This window comes from Coenobita brevimanus, chromosome 1, assembly GCF_032717465.1.
Source record: "Coenobita brevimanus isolate Jiangsu-jjx chromosome 1, ASM3271746v2, whole genome shotgun sequence".
Lineage (NCBI taxonomy): Eukaryota > Metazoa > Arthropoda > Malacostraca > Decapoda > Coenobitidae > Coenobita > Coenobita brevimanus.
Window position 1 is genome coordinate 53942328 of NC_136954.1, and position 25902 is coordinate 53968229.

The 25902-nt window shown below is 41.8% G+C and overlaps 1 protein-coding gene across 1 annotated transcript in view; it reads right to left on the reverse strand.

Moving 5' to 3' along the window:
- LOC145403741 (prohormone-1-like) overlaps positions 1-25902 on the reverse strand; it is a 262303-nt gene that overhangs the window by 72766 nt on the left and 163635 nt on the right. Inside the window, exon 2 of the mRNA XM_080275454.1 lies at positions 6315-6329. Within this exon, the coding sequence (XP_080131580.1) occupies positions 6315-6329 (15 nt within the window). The remainder of the gene's footprint in view (positions 1-6314; positions 6330-25902) is intronic.

Genomic DNA, 25902 nt, shown 5'->3' on the forward strand with positions numbered 1-25902 from the left:
CATCCCAGTCTGCCCTGTCAAAGTGCCATCGGGTCACCCTGACAGGTTCGGAATGGGGAGATGTAGGAGGGTTAACTAATGAGGCTTTGATGAGATTGTGGTCAGAGGATCCAAGTGGTGACAGTACCTCTATCCTGTATTGATCTGGATTATTTGTCAAGAATAAATCCAAGAGATGGGCATTATGGTCAGGATTATCAGGTATTCTGGTTGGTTGCTTTACCAACTGGGTGAGATTAAACGATTCCGCAAACAGCTCGCATTCTAGACCAGCGTCGTCAGTCCGGGCAGAATGCAATAACCATTCAACATTGTGTATGTTAAAATCACCCAAAATGGTAATTTCACTGCCAAGGGCAAGGTCAAGGTTACTCAACTGAGTAGATATGGAATCAAATACACTGGGTTCCGAAGAAGCATTGGGGGAACGATAAACTTCACAGATATATTTGGTAATGTTTTGGCAATTTAATTTATATAATGAGTAATCAAAACTGGATGAAGTGAAGTATTTTGTTGTGTTTAATACCACTCTTGAGTGGTATTTATCTCTCGTACATCGACACAAATTACAAATAATACAAGAATATAGAAGCATACTAGACACATTAACTGATAACAATGAAGTGTTAGGGAGCTTCCTTAACTCATGTGAATACGGGACTAAGTCTTTACCAGCATTCCGGCGGCGATAGTAGACCTCTCTCTCTCTCTCTCTCTCTCTCTCTCTCTCTCTCCAGACCAGGAGTGGGTTTCAAACAGCCAGCTTGCCAGCTGCTATTCTACTCCATTGATTCTTGGCGAAACAGTTAGGTAAAATTCCTTCAGTCAACAGAAAACGGGAACGGGGGAAGACAATAGAAAGTGAATGTAAAAAAGTTACGGGGGAACACTTGCTTCCACTCTCTCTCTCTCTCTCTCTCTCTCTCTCTCTCTCAGAATGGTGGCAGTAGTAAATATTATGGTAGCAATATCAGAGGCAGAGAACGGTGTCCATTAACGTGGAATATTACATATTTTGTATGAGATGGACTTTATGTGTATAGTTTTTGTCTGCATGAGTAAATCTTCTTATCTAAATTCAAAACGTGAAGCCAGGATACCTTGGATTCGAATAATAGAGTGGGTTACCATACGTCCGGATTTTCCCGGACATGTTCTGCATTTAGGTGTCAAAATCTTCGTCCGGGAGGAATTTTAAAAATTCTCTAAAAGTCCGGAATTTCAGCTTCCATCACTTTTTCTCAAAAAATTTAATATACCATTACACTCTAATGACGAGAGAGAGAGAGAGAGAGAGAGAGAGAGAGGGGGGGGGCCTTCGTTGCTTTCGTCGGCTGTTAGTGTTGCCAACTTGGCTGGTTTAGTGCTAGCAGGTAGCTAAAATGCCCTGCATTTTCTTGTTCAGCCACGAGCTTTTTTTTAATCCTTCCATAGTGCTGTTATAGCCATAAAATACATGGTAATTGCACACAATTATTGGCTTAGTTTTCATTTTTACACTGTAGCATTTGTTATTCTTATGATATTATCCTGCATCTAAGGCACTTTAGCATTTTTCAGTCATAATTTAGCCATTTCTGTCCTTAGCCAGTTTGTTATTATACTGTAAAAAGATTAAAGACTGTGATACATTACAGCAGTACTGGTGTATATATATATATATATATATATATATATATATATATATATATATATATATATATATATATATATATATATATATATTCCATTGGAGCCCAATGTCCATAGTTTTGGACAAAACTGGGAATTTTCAAATCTTAATAAAGTAGGGAACCCCCGGGCGGGTAGGGACCTATGAGCTTCGCGACTATGAGCCGATAAGCGGAGGGCGGTACACCTAGTACACTCCCAGCACGGTGCCTCGCCCAGCAGCTCTGGGATCCAATGGGATATATATATATATATATATATATATATATATATATATATATATATATATATATATATATATATATATATATATATATATATATCAAGGTTTCATAATGTCAAAGACCTAAAGTGTGTGTGTTGGAGGGGCGGGGAGAGCATGGGATTCAGCGGAAGCGTCCGTTATTTTGACAGGTCAGATATGGCAACCCAACCGAATGATATATGAAGGATGTTTGTATACATAAAGCCTTAAATCGAAAAGCGGTATGAAAGCCAGCACTAATATAATTTATTCGACAATTTCTGAAACATGTGACATAGTTGGCAGGCAGTTGGCCTTACCATATCACTGCTGACTGCATTCTGTATTATGGGATGCAGGCTGACCATACCTAATAACTACAGGCGGACACATACGACCGTAATAATTCGGGGCAGGCATTCCACATCCCGATCTAACGTTCCAGCGTGCGGCCCCGATTGTCGTATTTCTACCTGGCGTCGGAGATTTCGTTACGCTCTTACACGGCGATTTAGTTTGTACAGTTGGGCAAGTAGAAAGTGCGAAAAAAATATTGGAATATATGGCGACATCTGGCAGTTCCATGTAGTATGCCGACGTATCTTATGAATGAAACACTCGGCCAGACACAGGCTCTAGGTCAGCGGTTTTCAAACTTTTTAGTGGGTGACCCTAATTGGAATATTTCAAGACCGCGACCCAGAAGGTAAAAAAAAATGAGAGAGAGAGAGAGAGAGAGAGAGAGAGAGAGAGAGTGTAACCGGTATATAGCGTATCGTAGTTAATAGTGTAATAAGAATAATTACAATTTCAGTTACGTAATAAAATAGGCTTACATTGAAAGCATTAGGCCTATTCTATGTTCCTGCGACCCATGAAAATTCCTCTCGCGACCCACCTTTGGGTCGCGACCCATACTGCTCTAGGCTCTGAGTAGACTGGGTGATTCATTCTTAAAGACACGGATTACGTGGGCTTACTACAGGGAATTGCCAGATGTCTCCATATACTTCGCACTTTCTACTCGCCCAACTGTAAATCACACATTAATAATCTCGTCATACGGTAGTGAAGCAAATTGTGTCTATGCTAAACAGTTTCATGACTTTAGGCAGAAACAAAGGAGTAAGGTGGATTACAAACCGCTTAGGAAGAGGTATATGAGTGTCTTGCTTATTTCACTTTTTTTTGCATGTTTGTGGTAGCCTAACTATATCGAATTCGATATGAACCATCTCATTGTCGGAACAACTCTAGTATTTATTCCAGCTAACACCATACTTTTTTTTTTTTTTTTATCAGCTGAAAGTGAGTCAGAGGAGCCTGACTGACAAATGTTCACATTATCTCGCCTATTACTTCGTCTTCTCTCATATTATAATCCAGCCAACGCCAGTCGATTTTATTTACGGAAAGAGTCAACAAAGTAAACAAGGTGTAAGTAGCATTAAAGAAAATAATATGTAATATGGAGTGGACAGACGAGTGGATTACATACCCGTAAGTAAGTTACAGTTTTTACCGATCTTCCATATTACCCACCGAAATGTCATGCAAATATCCCTGCTAATACCAACATACCAGTTCTGACTGAGACAACCCAAGCATGTATTCTGTATGAAAGGCGGCTATTAGCGCCGAAGAGGTGGCATCAGGGGCATGACATGTGGGAGTGCTGGGCTTCAAGAAACATACTATACCGTATCTGGATTCTAGTCTATAGTCTTAGTCAAAAGCATTTTAAAAAGTTATCATTATCTTCTTATTTATGAAAACTGAGTAGATATTATACAGCTATAAATGAGATGCAAGGCAATATTAACCCAGTGTTCATTTAATTTTTGTTACCCTCCAGCGACTTTATTCAGATTTGGAAGGACCTCACGTAATGGAGTTAAATGGAGGTTATTTCTGTCATGTCCAGTTGGCTCTCCAAAGCTGTTGTATTGTCTGGAGGTACAGTACTGGGGCACAGGACGTCATCTATATTATGATGATCCGATTTTTGTATCTTTGTTACCATAACACAGGAAAAACGTCGTAACGTAGCACAATTTCTTTTTAGAGCAAGGTACCGTAAAAATGCTTTAACTTAAAGAATAACAATTTCCAATACAATCAGGCCACCGGTTCCCGAGTTACGACTCATTTTTTGCCTTTTGCTTCAAATTTGCTTTAATGTAGGGGATGGAATCGTCCTTGGTCCGGCATTGAACCAGCATGACAGAAGAGAGAAGAGTGACGTGTTTGTTGTATTATCACTCGCCTCTCCTTCCTCCCTCCTTGTGCTCCTAAAACTGTATACTGTAATGCTATAGCATAATTTATTATGATCCCAAATACTACTATCCTGCCTCTCTCTCTCTCTCTCTCTCTCTCTCTCTCTCTCTCTCTCTCTCTCTTTGTCCCAGCTGGGTAAAAATATGGGAAAATTCCTCACTCCGTCTCGCTCGCAGCATGAGTAATTCAAATTTGTTACCTTTCGACTGAAAATAGGAACCTTCGGCGGCCCTCGCTCAACCCAGCTGAAGGCGACGTTGAGCCAGTGGAACTAAAGACGTAAACCACTTTTGTGCCGAAGTAATATATATAACACTGCCTCCATCAGGAAACTTTACTCAACACGGGACAGACTTTTTTAGCAAATGAGTTGATGGAACACATTGTACTGTATACTCTCTCCAGCTCGAGAAGTGTCTAATAAACTGGGTAAAATCGTCTATACATAGCAAGAATAAAATGTAAAATACGTCGTCAGACTGAAGAGTTAAGGTGTAAGATGACAGATTAGGCAACTGGCTACAGCAAAGGTGGTAGGGAGTCGATTGGTCTCTTCCCTGTGATGTCGCATTGCCACAGTTTGTATCTTCCAATCAACACACGAGTGGATTCAACGTATGATCTGTGGTAGTGAATGGCTGTAGCTAACACCTCCAGTTCGAAATGTTCCTCTAAGATGAAAAAAATCGCCTAGAAATAGTAAGTTATAAGATAATGCTGGAGTGGACGCCATGAGACGATTAGCCACAGTGCTCATCTCCGTAACTTAGACCTTTGAGGCTGTTACGGGTATTTCACCCACTACAGTGGATACTGGGCCACTCATCATCCAGGTTACTACAGTTACCTTCCCTGGGTGCTACCCTTGGTATTCATCTTGCCTACCAACCGACAAAGGATGGATGGGTGAGTCAAGTAGCGTCAGCTTCCCGCACCATGATTCAAAACAAACTGGCAAATTTGAATCTAGCAACACCAACCACTTGACTACAGTGACGATAGGGCAAAAACAAAAAGGCGCCACCGCACTGATACAGCAATGGGCTAGTTCACCAAGTAAAAGGATAGTAGGACTGTGTGATTTGTTAATGTGAATTTCTCTCTCTCTCTCTCTCTCTCTCTCTCTCTCTCTCTCTCTCTCTCTCTCTCTCTCTCTCTCTCTCTCACACACACACACACATCTACAAATCCAACCTATTTCCCTTGCCATCACAGATCTTAACATTGCAAGCAGACTGACCATCAAATGAGTGTAATTAATTGTGTAAAATTAATCAACAGAAAATTACAAAATGTACATAGACCTAGACTAGCGTGGACAATACAATGCATTTAATGAACACTGTATTTCACGGATGCCTTCCTGCTGCCTCCAGATGATTTCCTTCACGGTATGGAAAACCTCGTGCAGTGTAATGAAGGTTGCATCAGTCACTTCTGTTTTTGGAAAGCGTCTCCTAAGGCAAGTTAAGTCTTCTGGAGGTGGTAAGGCTAACTTTTTAAATACGCCATCGGACTGAAGGGGTTAATCTCTTCAATATGACTTAGCATTCTTTATTTCAGTCTTGTTCTTCCACTTTATATTCATCAACTCAGGAAAGACCTCTCGTACTGAAGGAGCTAATGAAGGCCGTACCTAACCCAGGCAGATCTTAAAAAAAAAAAAAATCTCGCCTAGACTGGATAAAACCGTCTGGTGGCAGCAAGAAAATATACAGTAAGACATGGGACTGAAGGAGTTAACATCTACAAAGAGAAACTAGTGATGCTCGAATTTTTTAAGTCAACCAATACCTCCGCACAAATAATAATAATAATAATACACCACAATGGAAGTAAGTATAAAAATACAAAAACGTCAAAATACAAGAAGATATTAAAATGCATAACAATATCATATTTCGAAGCGTAAGAAAATGTCAACATACACAAAAATAAATAGAACATATCAAAATATACAAAACTTCAAAATACAATACAGTAAAACATCAGAAAATATAAAAATACGTGCACGCTAAAAAAAAATAACCACAAGTATGAAATATATGCATATACAAAAATAATGTCAAAAACTACAGTAACAAAATACAAAAACACAGAAAAACAGAATACTTACGTGGTTCCCGTATGGCTATAAAAGAAAGAAAATATCTTTGATAGGATCAACGTTTTTCAGAGTTTTAATCCTTTCAGCCAGAGGGCTTTCTCCTTAGCTGAATAACAGCCTGGCGATAACTAAATTAACATTAATAATGAATAACATGGCCTGCCGACAACCAGATTAAAATTAAACAGACAGTTTTGGAATGAAAAGGTAAGTAGGTATGGTATATTGTCCCCAAATTAATTTACGAGAATGATTTTTTTCCCCTTTCTAATTAACTCTTCGGATACTGTTATTGATTTTCCAGTAAAATCTTTCTACCTCCAAACATTGTTGTTAATTTGGAGAAATCCTCTTTAATGACGGGATCTGACTCAGTCATCTCTTCAATCTGATGACGTAGTTTTTTGTTCTTCTATCTATCTATCTATCTGTCTATATATAGCCAGATGCCCAAATCCTATAAGAGGTGGCCACAAACAAATCGCCTCCATGTCGCCCTGCACCTACCATTTCGCTGCCTTCCCCTCAACTTACATCTCTCATATACCTCTTCACTGCATCCCTCCATCTCATCCTCAGTGTCCCCCTTCCTCTCCCCCCCTCCTCCTCACTCACACTTTCCTAGTCTGTCTCACTTTCCATCCTTTCAACATGACCAAAACACCTCAATATATTTCTTCTAACGCCTTCTGTCACATCCACATCCCCACCACAACGCTCCACAACGCTTTTGTTCTTGTTACCACTGTAAGATTTTATTCACTTGAGGACAGACTTTCAGAACTGGAGGTGTGAGATATGGCCTTCGTTACCCTTTCAGTGCAAGCCGTCTCCCCTAAGCTGGTAGTAAAGCAAGAGTAACACAACAAGATAAAGGATGCCCCTAATACCCGCTCCCGCCTCTGCAGTATTCTAAGAGGAGAGAAATAATGATTTACTGATTAAGTATAAATACGACACCCACTTGGCTGACAGGCTTTCCTAGTACTAAATGACCGGTTCTCAGCCCTACCCCTCTGATCCCTATTTACGGCTACGCCGGCAGGACGCAAGTACGCTGTCGACAATATGCATAGGACTCGCACCCCACGCCCCAAACGGACATCAGACATACCTCTAATATCCCTCATCCCCTATTCCTCAACAGCCCCCCCCCCCCAACTGGGCCTGGACTTCATCCTTCAAAAAGGTACAGTACATGAACCCAGTGAGTGTGTGAGTGAGTGAATGAGTGAGTGAGTGAGTGGCACAACCGGGAACACACACAGGATTTGGCTGCCCCTGTGGCTGTCGCAAATAAATACGTTTTCAGAGAAATGTGGCTACAAACACAAAAAAGAAAAAAGGGCCTTCGGACTGAAAGGATTTAAGAGTACCGGTATAGATTTTATTTTTTCACACGTGACTAAACTACTGAATTCGGTACTCTATATTTTTTTTCCTGCGTTCTTCTGACGACAGACTCTCGAACTGAAAGGGGTTGACACAGCTAGCACGAACGTTTTGATACATTTTCCTGAGTATAATAAAATCGTATATGTATTTTTTTAAATTTGTTAACACCAAGCAATTACATTCTACATAGTAGTCAATTGTAGTACTGAAGTTTTTATGCAGCCTGTACAGTTCCAAAACTCTCTATGGTTAGTAGAACATATATACAAAGACTGCGTAAGTTAAATGATCAGACTGTTTATAGTAATTAACACCTTCACTCTGACGACGTCCTTTTTAATGTATTGTTACCCTCAGAGACAAACATTTAGATATCTTCTTCGTTAACTTCTTCACTACACGAGACACAACCTATGTGGAATAAACCCGTCTACAGGTCCTGTACCAACAGTTGCCTATGAATCAGGGCATCAAAACAATGGGATTGCTTAACACTATCAATGACCTCCATCACTAGCACAACACGGTGGTTTGAAGCTAAGCCCTGGGTTGAACATTCGAATCGAAAATGGGAGGGACCGTTCCCTCATCCCTAGTTGACTGATCCCGGTATCATTTGAGAGAGAGAGAGAGAGGTGAGAATGGCATGAAAAAGACAATCAGCCAGACAGCAAGATAGATAAACAGACATACATACAGATAGACAGACAAAGACAGAAGACAGAAAGGATAGAAGGGAGGGGCATGAAAAGACAGTCTGCTGGAGAGAGATGGATAGATAGATAAATGGGTAGTGGGGGAGAATAGAAGGGAGAGACAAGTCAGCCACAGACAGACACAAAGATAGATACAGAAAGACAGAAACAACCACATCGGGAGTGAGAGAGAGAGAGAAACAACAGTCACACACACACACACACACACACACACACACACACATGCTATTAGCAGTATCTTTTTCTGGTGACACACACCCAAGAACACACACACGCACATAGACTAGACACACATGGTCTTAGTCACACACACACACACACACACACACACACACACACACACACACACACACACACACACACACACACACACACACACACTAGCATCCTGAGTAATACGGTCTTAGGGAAAGCAAGCGCTGTATTTTCGACCTTACTCCAGAGGGCAATAAAGACCAAAGTAGCACTAACCTCGTAGGAGCTTTGTTTATGGGGTGATATCAGCGAGAGAGAGAGAGAGAGAGAGAGAGAGAGAGAGACAGACAGACAGACAGACAGACAGACAGACAGACAGGCAGACAGAGAAAGAGACAGACAAACAGACAGAGAGAGAGACAGAGACAGACAGACAGACAGACAGATAAAGAAAGAGATAGAGACAGACAGACAGACAGAGACAGAGACAGACAGACACACAGAGACCGACCGACCGACAGACAGACAGACAGACACAGGCAGAGAGAGAGAGAGAGAGAGAGAGAGAGAGAGAGAGAGAGAGGGAGAGAAGAAATATGGAAGAGTATAGACCGTATCACCACAACATAACCCTGACATATTATAAAAGCCGCTCCATTTGATACTTGGCCATTAAATCCATCTCACACAGCCGTTTACCGCCTGGCAGACGCTACCTCGAGAGAGAGAGAGAGACAGACAGACAGACAGACAGACAGACAGACAGACAGTGAGAGAGAGAGAGAGAGAGAGAGAGAGAGAGAGAGAGAGAGAGAGAGACAGACAGACAGACAGACAGACAGTGAGACAGACAGACAGACAGTGAGAGAGAGAGAGAGACAGACAGACAGACAGACAGACAGTGAGACAGACAGACAGACAGACAGACAGACAGAGAGTAAAGATTAAAAATTAAGGAAAAATGAAATCAATCTATCACCATATTATGACCCTGAAAAATCGTAAAAGGCGTCCGTGTATTAAATCCACCTCACACAGCCGTTCACCGCCGTGGGAGACGAGGCGATATCCCGGGCAGCGGTGCGGAGCTTATCTTGGGTTTATATATGGTTGAGCATGGTCAGGCCCGGCATACTGGATCCACATTCCTTCGCTGGCCCGTTTCCGGAGTGGCATATATGGCTATTGATATCATATTTACGATATATGAATATTGAAGGTGGAAGGGGTTGTGGTAGGCGGAGAAGAACGTGAATGGAGACGGTAAATGAAGGTTGTGTTACTGAATTCGAGAACGCAAAGTTGTGAACGAGCCCTATTTTCCTTTCATTTATGTAACACTGCATCCCTCATTACAGCAATGATGCATAAAGGTCAGACAAGCTCTATCGTCTTCACATCCTTCAAGATTATATTAGCCAAAAATGACGGCTTGCGCACACCTTAGCGCTCTCGCTTTAATGATCCTGTCCTTAGTATGTGAGAAAGAAAGGCAAGGAAACGGACAGGGAATCGAATTTGTTGCATGAATCGTGGCCGGGGTGTACGTACATGAGAAGATTTTCGCACCCCCTTTTTTATCTTGATAGTCGACAAGCTGATTCTTTCGGGCAGGTAATCTCAATGAGTTATCATAATGAAACAACAAAATATATGTGCAGAGAGTCAGGCCTGTGAGATGAGGTCTAGATTCTCGGGATTTAAATGATGTGTGATGACTTTGTGGCTCAACTCACTGACCATGTTACTGACTGGTCTCCCACTTTCGTACTTGGTCTTCCCTTGCTTTCGAATAACATCTCACGAAGACGACGACGACGATAATGACGACGAAAAATAATGACGACGACGACGATGATGATGATGATAATGATGATGATGATGATGTCGAACATAAAGTCTCTCCCAGTACGATTCCAATGTGTGTACTGTGCTTCACGCCAGGTCTTGTCCGACACTTTGCTCCCTAACGCATCATATCAGTGAGAATTATATTTGGACAGTGGAGAATACCAAGTCTCTCTCAGGTTAGGAATATTATCCAGCAGAGGAAGCGAGAATCAAATGAGGTGATTATTTTTATAGGTGAACGTTTGTCCCCGAGTGTACATACAGTAAGTATGGCGGTGCCGGAAAGCAGTCAAGTATCACTCCCGCCGTCTACAAGTTTATCTTCGTGATGGTGTAAGTCAGGCTCCTTAAATTCAGTTCACTGTGTACCCCTCGAGGATTTTTGTGATCAGTCGCTTACCCCATTTTCACAGATATGAGGTGGGACAAACACAGACACATCTAAAGCAATTCTGATTTTTTTTTTTTTTTTTGCACAACAAAGTGGGGATAGCAAACTGATACCATAATTATTCCTTACATAAACATTCTTCTTTGATGACTACACTGCTGGCGTATGTTACTCAGCAAATGTTATAGCAATAAAATAGTACTTTATCTTAATAATTCATACATGCCTACTCTGTATAAAACCCTGCGAGGCATCAACCTGATTACTAAATCAAAAACATCATTGAGGACAGCAACGCCAAGGTTTGACCTTGATCCACGACCTACACCCTTGGTCGATCTGCACTAAAATCGAATCACTTCCCACCCTCACATTGTGTGTGTGTGTGTGTGTGTGTGTGTGTGTGTGTGTGTGTGTGTGTGTGTGTGTGTGTGTGTGTGTGAGAGAGAGAGAGAGAGAGAGAGAGAGAGAGAGAGAGAGACCGACCAAATTAACTCATTTTTGACTACTTTTAAATAAACTCGGTGAGAGTTGAGGGTCATCACGATGTTGACATACTGTTTTTATAACGATAGGTCAACAGTCAGGCTCACACGGTAAGGTTGGTTTAAAAAGTTTTGATTAAATTCACATAAGCAGGTGGAAGGATTCAGAGTATAGGAAAGATGAAAAGGTTCGATTTCGAAAGTAATCAGTCAGAAGATAAAAATGGTGGCAACAGGCATGGTGAAAGAGATGAGGATCAGCCAAGGATGAAGGAATTGATTTTGAGAACAACAGGTCAAAGGTCAAGGTCACAGAGCAGGGCCACCTCAAACATATTTCATTCGATTTCGGTCAAGCCTTGTGGAAGAGGCGAAAGTCAGGCAGGGATGAAGTCATTCGAATTTGAGAATAATCGGTCACAGATCAAGATCACATGGGAACCCTTGGACTCACTGTAGAGAGCAAGTGTTGTACCCTCTGAGTGCTCCTGCTTCTCTGTTTTCATTCTCTTTGTTGTCGGACAGTTTCATTCAGCTTAAGAGAGCACTTTCATAGTAAAGGGGTGAACGGGGAATATATCTAACTCCCTCCACCATTTGAAAAATTTCTGTCGCAAGCTGAATAAAATCGTTTGAAGGTAGTAGGAATAAAATTCAATGACCATCCTCGCTCTGAAAGGGCTAACAAATTATTGTGTTACTGTAAGAAATGTGCTAACATTCAGGCCAGAAGAATTATTTTAAACTCACTAGAACGATGTTATTTTTGTCAAGTCTTGCTACTATCGGAGGATTTTATACAGGTTAGAGGAAACCTCTTGTGGTAATGGAATTAATGAAGCCTAGATCCGACCCTTCCAGTCTGAAAATAAGACTACTACACAAGACATGGTAGCGGTAATTTGAAAAATTATTTAGACCAGCAATTTTCCTAAGCTCTAACATCGCATAATTTGCCAGTACACTTTTGGTAAATTAGAATGATTTATTTCTTACTGATTACTTCCTTACAGAGAAAATAATACAACGCTTCAACCTTATTCAACATAAAAGTCTTTCCCTCAAAAGCATAGGATTATTTATCTGGGAACCTGTAGGCGCTTTATCGAGCAAGTGAAATCCCCATTTAACCTAACCAGCTTAAAAATTTTGAAATATATGGCGTAATGACGGTGAAACTATTTAACATTAATAGACAGTGTAAGACCATCATTTAGCAGAATATAAATGTTCAAACTGCAGCACCACATTGTGATGGTGAATACAACCGTCACTTTGTTCTTATTCACATTTATTTTCAAAGCCCAGTGCTCACAGACATCCAAAGGCTTTCCACCAATTTGTCACATCTTGTCCACTAATGGCAATCAACACGGCGTCATCTTCGTACATCAGTAAAAGATACAAAATTCTTCATCGTCCATTGCTAATCTCGTCCCTCCTCCAACACTGATATTAAAACGCTCACTCAGATGCCCACTTACCCTTACACATGCTTCATTACCATCATAAAGCTCTTAACGGCATTCTGCACCCTTTCATCAACAAAACATTCCATAATCCCTCTGTCTACCTAGTCTTACGCTTTTTCCATAATCATAAATGCCATAAATTCCTTATATTACTTTTCACATGATCTCTCCACTATGTCTTACTGCAAATATCTGACCCGTACATCTCTTACCATACCTAAAGCCACCCTGCTCATCACTCTCCAGGCCTACTGCTCTATTCCCTACTTCATAATAATCCTTCCTTATACTTAACCTACATCACTGAACACACTGCACCACGATAATTTTTGCATTGATATTGATCACTTTAATCCTTTTACAGGAGTACAATAATACCTTTTTCGTATTCTACCAGTATCACTTATCCAAACTTTCTTACATATTTCCACAAACATCTTATTTCACTCTCTCCACTACACTTAATCATCGCCGTATACATCCCATCAGCATCTTCTGCCTTCCATCCTTCAGATGCATCACAGTATTTTCTACTTCAACCATTAGGACCATCATATATTCTGGCAATACATTCCTTCTCTGCACACCACCAAAACTAATCACGTTTACTACCACTCTGTTCTAATCATTCTCATTCGTTATCCTTTCAAAATATTCTTTCCATCTAGTCCTTCGTCTACTTAGTATTCTTCCACTTTCACTCCTTACACTTTCACAATTCTTTCCACCGTTATTTCTACATTTTCAAATCTCTTTCCAAAGCGGCTTAAACTCTTCTGACTAATATACGTCGGTTTTTCTTCCTAGCTCGTTATTTACATCCTTCCTTTTCACATATACGAGGTGCCACCCAAAAGTTCCAATAATTTGAACAGAGGGAGCCAACTGCTCGCAGTTTTGCCTTTTGCCACTAAGAGGAGTCAGCAGCACCCCTTGTGCATCAGTGTGGCCCCGGCCGTGTCTGTGAGCAGACGTGCTGTTGAGCTACGCTTACTAATTGTAACGTGGTGTGTAGGTAGTTTGGCGGTTTTGCAATGGCGGACCTCACAGAACAAAGAACCTGCATCAAGTTCTGCTTCAAGATCAACAAGACGGCTCCAGAAACTCACCGGTTGCTTCAGCAAGCCTTTGGTGACGATGCCATGTCCCAGAGCAGAACATTTTTCTGGTACAAGCGGTTCAAGGAAGGACAAATGTCCGTCGAAGACAATGACCATTCTGGACGCCCATCAACGGCAACAACACTGCAGAAAATGTCGGAAATGTTCGTCACGCTATCTTTGCAGATCGTAGACGAACTATCTGTGATGTTTTTAACATCGCTGACAGTCGTACGGAAGCGTACAACGCATTTTGTTGGACGTGTTGAGCATGAGACACATTGCTGCAAAATTTGTGCCAAGACTGCTGAGTGACGAGCAGAAGGCACATCACGTTCCAGTTTGCAGGGAGCTCAAGAATCAGGTCAGAGATGATGCCACCTTCATCTCCAAGGTCATAAATTGGTGATGAATCATGGGTTTATGGTTATGACCCGTTGACAAAGCAGCAGTCATCGCGATGGAAGTCTCCCAAGTCACCGAGGCCGAAAAAGCACGTCAAGTTCGCAGCACTGCCAAGTCGATGTTGATCGTTTTCTTCGATATCCAAGGGATTGTTCACAAGGAATTCATCCCACTCAGTTAATTTGTCTGTGGAAAGTTTTACTGTGGAGTTTTGCAGCGTCTGAGGGAGAACATCCACCGCAAACGTCCAGAACAGTGGAAGAACAAGGACTGGGTCCTGCATCATGACAATGCCCCTGCCCACACATCAATTGTTGTCCGGCAGTTCCTGGCTTCTACTAACACGGTAGTCATTCCCCACCCACCCTATTCGCCTGACCTTGCCCCTTGTGACTTTTTCCTGTTTCCCAAGCTGAAATTACGCCCGAAAGGGCATCGATTTGACTCGATTGAGGAGATCCAGACAGAACCGCAAGAGGTGCTTATGACCATCACGCCTGAAGCCTTCCAGGGATACATGGACTCGTGGAAAAAAAACGCTGGGACCACTGTATACATGCCCAAGGGGACTACTTCGAAGGCAACAATGAGAACTAGGAGGTAGGGTGACTTATTTTCACACAATATTCAAATTACCGAAACACTTGGGTAGTACTCGAAGTGTTAATATGTAGTGTGTTATGCTATTTTAGTGTCTTGACATTATTTTCTCTTTGTGTGCTGCTGACTCCTAGTGTAGTCCCTTCTAATTACATTAAAACACCTTTTTTGAAATAATTTTAGTTACTTCCTTCTCAGTTCCTCCACTACCCTTTCAACTTCCTTTTCCCATTAGCTGCCCCTTTCTTAATAGCAGCTAATCTCGCGACACCATACACATCTTTCACATTCCAAACCAAACATTCCCAGTGTCCATTCCACAAACAGTCATGATCCATATGCTCCCTGTTCATTTCCCCTAACTCCTCCACCACTTAACCTGGTATTCATCTACCACTCTGTTTCTCAGCTCTTCCACCTTTGGTCTTTCGCTCTTACTGCTCCTCTCTCTCTTTATCCACCTTACTTCTCTCAGTTGAAGTTAGCATACCACAATCGCAGATAAAGCTCCGTACAGTCCTCTCGCCACCCTCTTATCAACAACGTTTCCCGCATCTATCTCTACAGGCACATATTCAGTCAGGATCTCGTCAGCATTCTCTCCAGTCTCTCTGCACCAAGAACTTCGTGCATCTGTGAGTCTAACATATCAATTACTCAATTACCTTCAATTATTGCTTTTCCCTTACACCCCATAACCGTCCAACACATCGTTCACAGGATAAGTGTCAACTCTCTTGTTCACGTCACTCAGCACATAAACTCCCATAGCTCCTGGGCAACTGTCCTACCACTCCATCCAGCTGGTCCTAGAACCTGTCCTCTTCTTCCTCATCACTATCATCGCAAGGTCCATACACATCAGTCATTGTCACTTTCATCTTCTCAAACTGAACCTTGACACACACTTTGAGCTGACATATCAATAATTATCTTCCATTCCTCTCTGCCATTCCTCGCTCATCAGCAACGTGGCTCCTTCCTTACACGTTCCACGTGCATATATACCTGACTTTGGTGATACTGGCAGCAATATAACAAAAATAGTGCATAATCTGTTTCAACAACTTAAATAAGAGAAAGGTGACATTCGGGGACCACACAGCCCCCTAGTTCATCAAGATCAACCTCCGTGCTGCAAAGTAGCGACCCTCCATTAACTCTCTAACGTCCTAGGCAGCTATAACTCACTCTCGGCTGAATGAAACTGTCTTGCATTAACTGGCATTGAATACTAATGGTATTCCGACCAGAGAGTTAAGCAAGAGAACGGGGAAGCGCCTGGACTACACAACCCTCTCCAACAACAAAGCCTCCGCGCGGGAAAGTCGTGACCCTCCGTTAACATGACAAAAGCGCGCATTAATTATGGAAGGCCAACACTCTGAGCTTTCGATAATTCGAAATGTGGGAGTCTGGGTCTGAGCCGTCGTGTTGCCGCCCTTTATGGTCCACAGTTTGTCCCTGTAAGAAAAAGCATTTCTCCGGACTCTTCCATCCATTTCAGCGTCATAAAATAAATAAAACAAAATATATATATAAAATACTTACATATGCGTTATCTATGCTGAACTACGAATGTCTTTACCAGTTCGTGGTGAAAAATGTTCATCGACTGACTCAAACATTTATTTCAGTGCGTACAGTGTGCTATTATGGGTTATCTATATTGAACTATGATTATGATTACCGGAATCAATTGTAAATTGTTCATCAGCTGACTCGTTTAGACGTTAAACGGTACAAATACCTGGGTAAACGCCGCTATTCACTCTTGTTTATGAGTTCTCTACGGTAAGCTAAGCATGATGTAAACGGTTACTCGTGACAAAAAAGCTAATCCCTGGACTCGACTATCTCCTTCAATTTATAAGATACAACAATTTAAGTATTATGCGTCATCTCGTATAATTCGTGGGTTATCCAAATTGGACCATGAATACATTTATCAGTTAGTGGTGGATAGGTGTTCATCGGTCCCTTCACTTGCGCGTCGAAATTGAAAATAATTTACATTTGTTTAGGATATCTGCTGCCTATGTGACGGGTGGCCGCGATCAAATAACCCCTTTCTTCTGTCCCTGTTCAGTAACTACTCCACTTGCCAAGACACACCACACTCCTTCATACACTGTACTTCTACTGTCGCATTTTAGTGACATTAGGTGGGTCTTTAACACTTTTTCCTTAGCGCTTTAGTTTTTGCAATAAACATTGTACTTTCGTGTGTTATTTGTATAATTTCAGCATGGACATAGTTTGCAATTACAGCAAAATCAAATACAAACTGGTAAGGAACAAGTGCTAGGAAGCCTAATTATCAGACCAGACTACGACCACAAGTCGTAAACACTGTCTCTGCACTTCGATTTCTGTCAAACAATTTTTCTTCTTTCGTCCTCTCTTCACCCACATCTTTCTCCTTCACCTACTGTCCTGCCAAATATTAGTCTTATTCTTTCCTCCATATATCTTGCTTATCCATAACACACAATCCTCTCTGGCGTATGGTTGCACACACAAATATCAATTACACGTCTCTGTGGAACAGTTATGAAACTTAACAGCATACTGATTACTGCTTGAGCTTCGAACACCATATTACTCGTTTTCTAAAGTCAGTGTCCACTGTGTCGTCAACGTAATAATGAAGTGGATTAATATTCTTGTCCGTATACACCTTCCTCATCTTGTGCCTTCACCACACTCTCTGTTGCGTCTCATTCCTCCTTTCTTCCCTTGCCCCATGATACACCACCTTATCTCATGTGCTCCCAGACAATGTCCTGACATATATTAGTGTTTACCTATCCTTCTTGTATCCCGTTATCCCTACCGCACACCCATCCATGATCTATCCTCCCCACATTGTCTTCACCTCGCTTCTCTTATCTATTCTTCTTGCCTCTTCCGTATCTCTGCTGGAGAGGAATGCCGTCAAACGGTGGCACATTTATAAAAGGGCGGCTCCACTGCCTCGTATATAAACACCTTTAAGTTCCCACCCTATCCCACGAAAGACTGGTAGACTGTAGGTAAAGAGAAACGCCAGTCTGCAGTCCACCGAGTTCACGTTCAGATGAGCCTGGAACCACAACAAGAAAGCAATGAGAAAGCGCTTACCTCCGTCAACGGCAATAAAATTTACGATATACAGCTGTACAAGACGAATACTTAAACTGTCTCACACAGTCAAATAATTTAAGGTCATTGTCTGCCGTGTTACACAATCTCAGAGAGTGCATGCCTCCGCTGACACTAATAAGATTTATTATTTCTTTCTTGCATCCCTATCTAGATCCACCTAAGAATCTAAACATCTATTCCCTAACCCACTGCTCACCTATCCACCAGATTTCACTGAAATTCACCATTAAGTTTTTAAGATATCTTGTACACAAACGGATAAAGTGACACACACACACGGGTGAATACATAACCTCCGTCCAACTTCATTGACGAAGGTAACAACAACAGCAGCAATAACACCGACACCACTTTCACCATCACCACCACCACCACCACCACCACCAACAACAACAACAACAACAACAACAACAACAGTCTCTTCTCCTGACCCATGACAGACCAGCATCTCGCCTGTACTCGGAAACTTTCTCTTTCCTCCTCGTTCTTTAACTTTTGTTCGTGCTCTAATATTTACCCACTACACACTCGCCTCCATCGTGTATTGTTTTCCTTACCTTTGTCCCTTCACCTCTTTCTTCGGGTCATATTTTCTCTGTCACAAGAGGCTTCCTATACTCCGCGCCAGTCAAGTTAGTATATTCAAACCTTCTGCTAACAGTCGTCTATAATTAAGTAACGTAACTGTCCTCCTACGGAAAATACTGATCTATGTCACTCTGTATGGCCATATTTATTCGTAAACTGCATACTGACCTTCCATGATAAGGAAAAGAGAAGCATGGAAGACAAAAAAAATCGCTACATGACAGTATTGTGACCTCCTCTCTTACTTGCGAAAGTGAAGCTTGGATCCTGTTATAAGGATACAAGTCATGAGCCAAAGAAGTTGAAAGAGTTATCTGTGAGGAGCATGTTGAGTTGCGTGGAGTAACAGGCAGACAAATGAGGAAATGAAGATGCGTTGTGGTGTTGACGTGGATGTGATTACGTTAGGAGAATGGTTTGGCCTTGTGGTGAAGATGGGGAAAGAGAGACTGACAAAAAAGAGTGTATGTGAGTGACATGTAGGGGGGAGGGGGGAAAGAATGAGGTAGGGGAACGGTGTTAAGATAATATATGATAAAGGGGGCTGTGAGTTGGAGGAAGGGCAGCCTTATGGCAGAGGGCAGGGTGATATGAAGGCGATTTGTTTGTGTCCACACTTTTCAGGATATAGGCGTCTGGCTATAAATAGATGGATAGATAGACACAGACCTTCCTTGAGTGGGATGGTGGCTGCCAGTGTGCGACCATACACACAAGTCGGCTGGTGCAGAATACTACACCTTTCCTAAAATGAATTATTATGTTTTTATTGTACCTGAACGCCTTGAATCCACTGACCTACAGTATTTTAGATTTTATTCTTAATAGCTCTGAACGTCTTTATTCAGCTAAAGGAAGACTTTTCGAACTATAGTAGTTAGATATAGCTTTAAAATAATATATCCTTTAGTAATACAGTTCTTTCTGAAATGTAATATAGCCGTCGGTAGTAAAAGAAAAACAAACAAACTACGGCACTGGATTGGAAGGATTAATATTCTGTTGTATCATTTATATCTATTTAATATCGGCACAGTTTTCATCATGGTATATAAGAGAACTTTCCTGTAATGTACAAAATAAATCGCAAAGGAGGAGTCGTTAAGAAAACTTCTAAGACAACCGGAATCGGTTCCTCTGTCTAACTTATCTTTCTATCTTATACCAGTCCATAGCCACCCCCTTAATCAGCTTTAGTTGTATCGCGTGAAGTTTTATTATGTGTATTTGACGTTTGTGTGTGAAGCTTGGTGTGTTGGGTTTATTTGTCTCCAAGTAATGGTTTTGTGCTGGATGTGTGGCGGGAAAGACCTTTGATGTTACGATGCCAGGATAGTGTATTGTAATCAGTCACTCAGTTAACTAATCAGTCTCCCTCTCTTATGTGTTCTCCAAAACCTTATTGCCTTACTTCATTGTCCGAATCACTTTCCTTCACAACACTAATTTTCACGTAACACCGCATCTTCCTTCATATGCTCAGTCACCTTGTCCCACCATCTAGTTCTATCTTCCAGTTACTTAAACTTCTTACCCTTGCCTAGACATACTCCTTCACTACCATGGTTTTTTGTAATCAGTGTACTAGCTGACGATTTTAGTCAACCTGAAAGAAAAAAAAAAACTTCTGGTACCGAATGGATGACTTTAATAAATATCAAACTCTTCCAGTTCCAAAAGACTCTCCTAAGGTTAATAGTATCATCTGGAGGATAACAAGAATTAATTATAAATTACGTCTACTTAGTGAAGTATCTAAATCAATATACAGAAGTTATTTCCAGACCACCGTGATCTTTGTATCGCCATAATTCATAAATTATACTTATCATTTGATGGATACCGAAGAACCACCAAAACCAAGAATGACATTATTATTAAACACCTGTATATACCTACTGCGTCAGGGGAGACACAATCTGGCCACACTATGAGGTGGTACTACCACTCTGTGGCAAGGTTGTGTTTGGAATGATTCTGCCACAGCAGTCCTTGCGTGTCGTAAAAGGCGACTAAAAGGGACGGGGTGAGGGGACTAGGGACCCCCTTCCGTATTTTTAGGTCCTGCAATAAGACAAGGAATAGAAAGAGAGGGGGGACTGAGTTATTCCCGTACCCTGAAAGATTGGGTCTATGAATGTGCTTGGATGTGGTACGACTGAGGCTAAAAGGGAAGAGATTGGGAGAATGTTTGTGAGAAGAAAGTTGGATGTGTTAGCTTTGAGTAATACAAAGATGAAAGGGAAAGGTGAATCTAAGTTTGGGAGTGTGACTGGAAGGATGTCAGGTGTTGATAGAGGAAGAGTAAGAGAGGGAGTGGCCTTGTTAGTAGGTCCGGAAGTGCAGCAGTGTGTGACTGAATGGAAGGAGGTGTCAAGACTGATGTGGATGAAAGCAAAATTTGGACGTAAGTTGTGGGTATTTGTGAGTGCATATAGGCCTGGTAGTGAAAGGGATGAAGAGAGGGAGCCCTTCTGCAGTGATGTTGATGAGTGTCTGCAAAGTTTTGGAGCGAATGTGAATGTGGTAATGATGGCAGATCCGAATGCTAGGGTGGGAAATGTAGCAGTTGAAGGTGAAGTTGGTATGCATGGTGTGGCTGGAAGAAATGATAATGGGTAAAGAATGATGGGGATGTGTGTTGAACAAGTGATGGTGATTGGAAATACCTTGTTTGAGAAGAAAGATATTTTTAAGTATACATGGGTGAAGCAGGAAGGTTGGAGGGGTTGTTGATAGAGCATTGAAGGACCAGGAATGTAAGAGGAAGATTGTTGGATGTGAGAGTTCTGAGAGGTGAGAGTGGAGGTATGTCTGACCACTATACCTACTGCATAGTCGGTTTCAGGGAGTCTGACACGCCGATTTTGCCAACTGAGGATAGGTGGAATTGGTAACAACACTGCGCGATGCTCTAGGGTGGTGATTGGTCAATTCCCGTCGTGTTTGAATGTGCTCCAAATTGACTTTGTATTCCAACCAAGGCCCTCATTTATTTGTAAGATACCGGGTTATACAGATACAAAATAAAGCATTCATATCTTTAATAATAAATATGTGTCTTTTGAATTATTAGAGATAAACATAAACGACATTGATAACAAAACTAAGTCGCAACGGACGCATATGGACAACAGTCAGCGACTGATTTATTTGTTTAAATTCATTTCATTGTTTGATTTCGTTCACACTGCACGCGGTTTTATTACAGCAGCATAGTTCAACTATTATTTTCTCATGGCGTTTGCTTTTATCTTACTTTCCTTTCTTCCACCGTTAACAACAAATCAGTTTTTTCTACAGTGATGTAATCCATTACTTTCCCGGTTCCCCTCTGTCGATGGGACATAGGTATACATCATGCTTGAGTTGAGGGTGTGTGGTGACCAGGGATAGGGTGTCCTTCTTTCTGTCTGTCTCTTATAATACTTAGGAAAATGTTCAGGAAAATCAAACACCAAACTTATTAATGAATGAAAAAATTTGACTGAATCTGACTATGAATAAACAAATGCAGATTTTTAAAGCTACTGTTACCTATGAAGGTAATAAAAATGTATATATACACTATGTATGTTGAGAATAGAATGTATTGGCCCCAGCGAGGTGTGTGTGTGTGTGTGTGTGTGTGTGTGTGTGTGTGTGTGTGTGTGTGTGTGTGCCTACACAAATCATAATTATTATAAGCTAAGCTAAGTGTATCTAGAGGTTGTATATTAGTAGATGAGGTAATGAAGGGCATGGTGTAGACTGTGGAATGTGACACTGTGTAGTAGTGGTGAGAAAATCATTCGAGCCTTCACTGGACCTTGGAACCACCTTGCTATGAACATCTGAATTCTCGCCACAGTCGCTAACTGAGTCCGTATGCGTCCAGTTGCGACTTTACTTAGTTTTGTTAACAGAGTCGTTCAGATTTATCTCAAATAATTTAAAAGACACATATTTTTCATTAAAGATATCGTTGCTTTAATTTATATCTGTGTAATCCTGTATCTTATAAATAAATGAGGGCCTTGGTTGGAATACAGAGTCAGTTTGGAGAACGTTCAAACAAAACGGAAATTGACCAATCACCTCCCGAGGGCATCACGTAGTGTTACCAAATCCACCTGTGCTCGGCTGGCAAATTCAGTGAGTCAGACTCCCTGGAACCGACTAAAGTGGAGGGAAAGTTAAGAGCAGGTTTGAGGTGGGTGAGAGCTAGGAGAGTTCGGTGTGGCAGGGAGGTTTTGAAAGCGAGTGGGTTGGATAAAAGAGAGAAAATGATAAGAGTATCAGAAAAAGCTGAAAGATGAGTGGAACGCTGTGGAAGATAAGAAAATGGCTGTGTGGAGGAGGAATGGCAGTTGTTTAAGAATGCTGTGGTGGGGCATGCAGAAGAGGTGTGTGGTGTGAGACGAGTGGGCGGTGGCGTAAGAATGGGAAGTGAATGGTGGTGCAAGGATGTAAGTATGGTTGTGGCTGAGAAGAGATGTGCATATGAAGTGTGACTGCAGAGGAAGGATGAGGTGTCATAAAAGAGGTACAAGGAAAAAGGGAATAGGGCAGGATGGGTTGTGCATGATGCTAAAGTGTTAGCAGATGAGAGGTGGGGTAGGTTGAGAATTTTCAATAGAATAAGGAAATGTTTTGGAAGGTGAAGAGGCTGCGAGGGGGAGAGTCTGGGAAGGAAAAGCGAGTAAAACCAGAAGATGGAAGGATGTTAAATGAGAATGATGCAGTCAGGAAGATGTGGGCAGAGTGGTTTGAAAGAGTGTTGAATGTGGAGGAGGAAAGGGAGGGTTAGATTGTGGCTGATGGAAGGGTGCAAGGAATAAATGTGTTGGGAGAGTTGAATGATTCTTTGATTGCGATGGAGGAAGTGCAGGAGGCAGTAAAAGAGATGAAAGCAGGGAAAGCTGCAGGTATGGATGGGTATACTTTAGAGTGCCTGAAAGGTGGTGAAGTGACTATCGCTGAGTGCTTAGTAAGATTGCTGAATGTGTGTTTTGTGAGTGGTATGGTACCGATTGACTAGGCAAGTGCCTATGTAGTTCCACTGTATAAAGGTGAGAGTGATAAAGACGAATGTACCAGTTTTAGGGGTATAAGTCTGTTGAGTGTTGTAGGTAAAGTGTATGGTAGAGTGTTTATTAAGAGAGTTAGAGAGGGTACAGAGGGAGTGATTGGTGATGAGCAGTGTGGCTTTAGAAGAGTGAGGCGATGCGTGGATCAGGTGTTTGCTGTGAGACAGGTGTGTATTTGGCGAAAGGCAAGGATGTGGTTTGGGTGTTCATGGATTTAGAGAAAGTGTATGAGATTTGATAGGGAGGCTTTGTTGACTGTTTTGAGATTGTATGGACTAGATGGAAGGCTGTTAAAAGGAGTGAAAAGTTTTTATGTAAATAGCAGAGTGGGAAATACTATGAGTGATCGGTTTCCCGTGAAAGTAGGGCTGCAGCAGAGATGTGTGATGTCACTATGGTTGTTTAATATTTATATGGATGGTGTTGTAAGGGAGGTGAATGCGAAAGTGCTACGTGGAGGTTTGAGTCGGGTCACTGCTGATGGTAGAGAAAGAAATCTGAATCAGCTGTTGTTTGGAGATGCAACTGCACTGATGGCTGATTTGGAGGAAAGATTGAAACAGTTGATAGAATGTTAGGAAGGATGTGTGAAAGGAGGAAAATGAGAGTAAATGAGAATAAGAGTAAAGTGATGAAGTGTACGAGGTTGGTAGATGGGAGGAGGATGAATGTAGTTGTGACTAGTGAGTTGCTTGAGGAGGTAGAGCTTTTTAAGTATTTAGGGTCACATGTTGCTGTAGATGGAAGAACAGATGCATAAATGAAGTAGGAAAGGTGCTAGGAGGAATGAAAAAAGAGTTTAGATGTCGTTCGCAGGGAATGGATATAAAGAAAAGGGTGTATGAGGGTGTAGTGGTGTTGACTATGTTATATGGGGTTGAAACACGGAATATGGGTGTAGCAGAGAGGGAAAAGTTTGAATGTAATGGAGATGAGGTGTCTGAGTAGGATGTGTGGGGGATGCATATGGATCGAGTGAAAAATGATGAAGTGCAAAGGAGAACTGTTGTTATTCAGAAGATGGCTGAACAAGTTGAGCAGAGAGTGTTGCGATGGTTTGGGAATATGGAGAGAATGGATGAAGAGCGACTGGTGAAAAAGATAACTGGATCGGATGTGACAGGTGTAAAGCTGAGAGGAAGACCACGAACAAGATGAACGGACAGTGTGAAGAGCGTGTTAGATGTAAAAGGGATGTCTGTAGAGGAAGGAAGAGTGGCTGCGCATGATAGGGATGACTGGAGAGAAATTGTGAATGAATGAATGGTGACACGTCCCCGAGGGGATATTCTCTCACATTTGGTCTGATCAGCTGATTAAGTCAGGTGTGGGAAAGAGGATGGGTCCATTATAATGTGGTGGGGGAAAGCCAGCTCTGCTGTCGGACCCTGCTGCTGCTGTCACTGATTGCACTCTGCTGTTGAACCTCGTGCGATGTGGTGCTGTGAGGATCTGTCCCTTCTCCCCTTGGGGCTAAGATATGTGTAAATATGTGTGTGTGGATGAGTAAATTGAGAGTATGTCGTCCTGTCTCGGCTACCCCCCTTTTGGGGGAAGCAGCCTAGATATACAGCAGACAGATAGATGGATAGATATGTAAAACAAAACATAAATAAACTAGTCGACCCTATACTCCCTTGACCTAGCTGACCTAATCAGATCATCATCTCCTCATACTGCATCACTGACAAAAGTTTGGTGGAAATCCGTCAATGGGTTCCTGAGATTTCGCGCTCACAAGTGCGCTAAGGACTCACGGACCCACGCACGCACACACCCACGCACGCATGGACAGACAAACCAACCATTTAATGCCTTCTCCACCACAGGTGGGCGGAAGGCATAAAAATGCCGAGAACTTGAACCCTGAGCTGCTTTGCGTTGCCCGGTATGCCTCCGCCATGCCTTGCTCCTGGACTCGCCATACAACCTCCAAGACAGGGTTCATTGTGGGTTGAAATGAAACTAAACATAAACTAAGTCGACGCCATATGATCTTGGCTTTTGACCTCTTGACATTGCTGACCTAATCGGTTCATCGTCCCTTCATACTGTATCACTGATAAAAGTTTGATAAAAATCCGTCGAGGGGTTCAGGAGATTATGCATCCACTCCCATATGGTCTTGACCTTTGACCCCTTTGCCTTGCTGACAATCAGTTCTTCATCCCTTCATATTGTAT